A 5,278-nucleotide genomic window follows, 5' to 3' on the forward strand; every position below is an offset into this window, starting at 1 on the left:
CGCTCTGTTTTTCTCTTGCCTAACTTTAACCTTTTTACACAGATTCTAAATCACTCCCTTGCTATTTTTATTGTTTTTTCTAAGTGTATTTTGTTCCTCAGGAAATAACTTTTCAGGGAAATGTGATCAGAAGCACTCTCCTAGCCTTTCTGAGAGACGAGTCAGGCGTTGAGGACACTGTAGTCAGAACTACGCTTCTTCCTTTCATAGACTAAATTTTAAAATAAGGTTTTAAAATATTTTACCACTGTTATTCAAGAGCACAAAATCAATTTTCAATGTATTATAAAGTGGTTGCTACATTCCCATTAAGTTTATAAGCTATTTACGCCCATTTCTGAAACATGAACATCTAATGGCATGCCTTGCTGGTCTATAAATAAATCCAAATGTGCTTAGCAGTGTGAGGCTTCTCATTGGGGGTGCAAAATAGCAAGCATGGTCTTAGGGTCAGTTAGACAAGAACTTCTAAGTTTTTATTTAGTTTAATGTGTCCCTCTGTCTGTCTGCCTGTCTGTCTAAGCGGGCATATTTCATGCCACAGAGTGCTTATGAGCAATGCTCCTCAGGCGTCAATTCTCTCCTGCCACCTTGTGGGGTGAGAGGATCAGACTCAAGCTGTCAGCCCTTACACAACAGCTCCCGTCCAGCTGTGCCATCTCATGAGCCCTGGAAGATTTTTTTTTTAATTCGGATTATGTTATATGTATATATCAGGTAATTTAGACACAAGATTAATAAGAAATTATAACCTCCTAAGAGACCATTATTTGGGGTGTACGTGTTCCCTTCTATCCGCCAACCATTTGTGTGAGAGATAATACTGCCCCCTACCAACACTAAATAATGATCTGAGTACAAATTTTCCACTCAGTCAGTTAGGGAGATTTGAAGATAAAAAATCCAGATATTAAACCTTTGCCACCTTAATTATATCTTTGGGTAATATGGGTACCTTCACTGAAAGGAATTTTGTTAGGTCACTTGCTATTTCAAAATTATTTAAGGAAGTAAATAAGAGGGTCTGTGCTGGAAATCAGCAATTCAAAATAACATTTTTAAAACAACCAAGTTTGGTTTCCATGTGAAGCCTTTCTTGGATAGACCTGTTTTGACTTGATTCTAAAAGTCTCACAAAAACTCGTGTATCAAAGCCCTAGTTCCTGGTGCAACAGCATTAGAGATGGGGGTTGGAAGGCAATGTATTCATTCACGCAGACTCTAAATCATAGGTGGATGAGTCTATTGACAGAGTGGTAGTAGGATGGCATAATCCAAAGGTAGTAGAGACTTCAGAAGGTTGGAAGAAGTAGGTAAATGAAGGTGTTCCCTAGAAGGGGGTATTCTATCCTCAGATCCTATTCTATGTTGCCTAGCAACCAAGAGCTGACCAGTTACTCCCCCCACATCTTCCCAGGATAATCTGCCTTGGTCATATGCCCGAATACTGGAATCAGCCAAGTGTGAGCTGAAACGGTTGAGACCATGAACCAAAATGAATCCTTCCTCCCTTAAATTGCCTTTCTTCGGTATTTGTCAAATGACAGACGTGTAACTAACATAGGCTCATTCAGCACACCATGTGAATTCTGGGAAATTATTAAAGGTCAAATTCATTCCAGTCTTGTCCATCGAACATACTGCAACGAGGAATGCTCTAAGTCTGAACCACTCAATATCCACTAACCCTGTGTGGTAAATGGACATCTGCCCTGTGGCTAGTGGGCCTGGCTGGCTACATCCTAACATACATTAACTTACCTAACTTAAATTGAAACAGTTCAGTGTCCATTATACTAATTTACAGTTATGTGCCTCATGCGTTTACTTTCTAGGGCTCTGGCAACAAAAGGACTTGAACTGTGTGCTTAAAACAGCATATGTTTGTTATCTCATGGTTCAAGAGGCCAGAGGTATGGAGTCAAATCATAACCAGTTCCCCACTTTCTAAAGCCAGGAGGGGACAGTCTTTCTCTGCTTTTGCTGTCTTCTGGTATTATTCAGTAGCCTCTATACCACACCTCTGTGTGTTTCCCTGCGTTTGGATATTTTTCTTCCTTTGCCGGAAACATAAATATTGCAAAATCCTAATTCTCAAATGAATAGCATTAGGAGATGATTTGAGAGTAGGGAGCTTTCCTTGGCCCACTCCTCAGAAAAAAATAAAAAAAAAAAACTGTGTAAAAAATATTTTAGAGTCTCCGGAAGGAGCCGTAGAATAGTGGCGGCGAATTCTGCGTCGAGTTAGTTGCCTCCTGGAGAAACTGGCTGAGCCGCGGTGACAATGGTGGAGGAGGTCCAGAAGCATTCTGTACACACACTGGTGTTCAGGTCACTGAAGAGGACCCATGACATGTTTGTAACTGATAATGGAAAACCTGTGCCTTTGGATGAAGAGAGTCACAAGCGGAAGATGGCAATCAAGCTTCGTAATGAGTATGGTCCTGTCGTGCATATGCCCACTTCTAAAGAGAATCTTAAGGAGAAGGGATCTCAGAACGCGGCAGAGTCATATCCCCATAAACAGTATCCTGCCAATCAAGGACAAGATGTTGAATACCTGGTGACAGGTACACATCCATACCCGCCAGGACCTGGTGTTGCCCTGACCGCCGACACCAAGGTCCAGAGAATGCCCAGTGAGTCAGCCGCACAGTCCTTAGCTGTGGCGCTGCCGAATCAGGCCAGAGCTGATGCAAATCGTACTGGACCTGCTGGGAGTGAGTACCGACACCCAGGAGCTTCTGACCGTTCCCAGCCCACAGCGATGAACTCTATGATCATGGAGGCCGGCAATACCAAGAACTCTGCATTAATGCCTAAAAAAGCCCCTACAATGCCCAAACCCCAGTGGCACCCACAGTGGAAACTCTATAGGGTTATCAGTGGGCATCTTGGCTGGGTTCGGTGCATTGCTGTGGAACCTGGCAATCAGTGGTTTGTTACTGGCTCTGCCGACAGAACTATAAGGATTTGGGACTTGGCTAGTGGCAAATTGAAGCTGTCCTTGACTGGGCACATCAGCACGGTGCGTGGTGTGATTGTGAGCACGAGGAGCCCCTACTTGTTCTCTTGTGGAGAAGACAAGCAAGTGAAGTGCTGGGATCTTGAGTATAACAAGGTTATACGGCACTATCATGGCCATCTAAGTGCAGTGTATGGTCTGGATTTGCATCCAACAATCGACATCCTGGTGACTTGTAGTCGAGATTCAACTGCACGGATCTGGGACGTGAGGACTAAAGCCAGTGTGCACACGTTGTCCGGACACACAAATGCAGTTGCTACCGTGAGATGCCAGGCTGCAGAACCACAGATTATCACCGGGAGTCACGATACCACAATAAGATTATGGGATCTGGTGCCTGGAAAGACAAGAGTGACATTGACGAATCATAAGAAATCTGTCAGGGCTGTGGTCTTACATCCACAACATTACACATTTGCATCTGGGTCTCCAGATAACATAAAGCAGTGGAAGTTCCCTGACGGAGGCTTCATTCAGAATCTCTCCGGTCATAACGCCATCATCAACACACTGGCAGTCAATGCTGACGGAGTACTTGTGTCTGGAGCTGACAATGGCACCATGCACCTTTGGGACTGGAGAACTGGCTACAATTTTCAGCGGGTCCATGCCGCTGTCCAGCCTGGGTTTTTGGACAGTGAGTCAGGAATATTTGCTTGTGCTTTTGATCAGTCGGAAAGCCGGTTGCTAACAGCAGAAGCTAACAAAACCATTAAAGTTTACAGAGAGGACGAGACCGCGACGGAAGAAACCCACCCAGTCAGCTGGAAACCAGAGATTATCAAGAGGAAGAGATTTTAGTGGGCACTGTCTTCATGGCTGTCCCCCTGTTCCTAGCTTGGCATTGATGCAGAAGTCACTGCTGCTTTGTACTTTACAATAAACTGCTCCCTGTGCCCCCCCCCAAAAAATATTTTAATTAGCATTGAAATCTGAACGTTTTCGCGCCAATTTACAAACTAACAGAGATGCACAAAGCAACTATTGTCAGTAGCAAATTAAATAGCTTTAAATAAAAGCAGAACTGAGCAATTTTAATCTCTCCTCAAGAGGAAATAGATTAAGCACTGTTCATAGCCAGTTCTAGAACCTGGGGTCAGTACACAAGTAAGCTGCATATCTGAGCCGGGCCTGCTGACCGTCTCCCCGCCCCATCCTCACCCCACTTCACCCCACCCCACTCCCATCACTTCTCTCACGCTGAAGGATAGCTTTCAAGTGTGTATTTTTAGCAAACAGGGTAAGACACCACTCTTAATTGCAGCTTGCAGGAAAGTACTGTGAGCAGGGCTGCTGGGTTAAGGACACTCTTAGGTGGGTACTATGGCTCAGGGTAAAGATCTCAGTTTAATAGTCAAAGTTGCCCAGTGAATTGCTAGTTTTCTGTCTGAAAAAGGCTCTGGCTTTCCAGCATTGCACTTCCTAATCTACATGGGCATTCTGTCAAGGATGGATCCTGGCTCTTGGCCTGCCTCCACACACCAAACATGTCATGAAAAGCCCAGCTAACTATAGTCTATACAGATGCAAATAAGCAAAAGGGAAGGCTTTAGACCAGAACTACGGATGAATATGTGCAGCTGTCACTAAATACTGTTTCTCTTACCTGTTCTCTCAAAGATAAAAAACATATTTATTTAACTAAAAATACTGTCACATGAAAATGTGTCATTGCCTAATTATTGATAATGTGTACTTAGCACACATAACTCTTTCTTGTATTAGTTTGGGGTTCCTCTGATCACTTTGCATCCTGTAGCAAGGTTTTATACTCTTGAATGTTTATCATTGTTCACAGACAAACACATTGTAAAATAATTTTATTAAAATTTCCAAGTCCTTCACTTTTGTATTGCCCTTGCTGTCTCCTTAGCACTTCCTGCCTAATGGTCTGATCTGGAGAAAAAAAGGTTAAATTGTGAGGCAGGAGTGCATTCTCCAGTCTATCTAAGGTCACGCTCTCCAGCTTCAGTTCCTTGCTGAAATCTTTGTTTTCTCCAGGAACGGGAGCTAAAAATGTATGTTCATTCCATACAAGAATGGCTTGAAACACAAGATACGGCTATATACTGTCACGTTACTGGGATATCAAGATCTGAAGAGACAAGCAAGTATACTGACTAAAATACAGGTATGGACGGTAAGATGACTCAGTTGGGAGAGGTGCTGGCTGCTAAGACTGACGAGAGTCTAGCCCACAGAACCCACACGGTAGACCTGATTTCTGTAGGTTGTCTTCTGACCTCCACA

General features: G+C 43.6%; 1 protein-coding gene across 1 annotated transcript; it reads left to right on the forward strand.

Moving 5' to 3' along the window:
* Positions 1-2,270: 2,270 nt before the first annotated feature.
* LOC130880541 (pleiotropic regulator 1-like) lies at positions 2,271-3,896 on the forward strand. The gene has a single exon (XM_057779625.1). The coding sequence runs from the start codon at positions 2,285-2,287 to the stop codon at positions 3,827-3,829; it is 1,545 nt and encodes a 514-aa protein (XP_057635608.1). The 5' UTR covers positions 2,271-2,284; the 3' UTR covers positions 3,830-3,896.
* Positions 3,897-5,278: the final 1,382 nt, after the last annotated feature.

This window comes from Chionomys nivalis, chromosome 1, assembly GCF_950005125.1.
Source record: "Chionomys nivalis chromosome 1, mChiNiv1.1, whole genome shotgun sequence".
NCBI lineage: Eukaryota > Metazoa > Chordata > Mammalia > Rodentia > Cricetidae > Chionomys > Chionomys nivalis.

Bases quoted from the DNA above. Each gene is read 5' to 3' on its own strand.
- LOC130880541 (XM_057779625.1), top strand. From the start codon at position 2,285: ATGGTGGAGGAGGTCCAGAAGCATTCTGTACACACACTGGTGTTCAGG.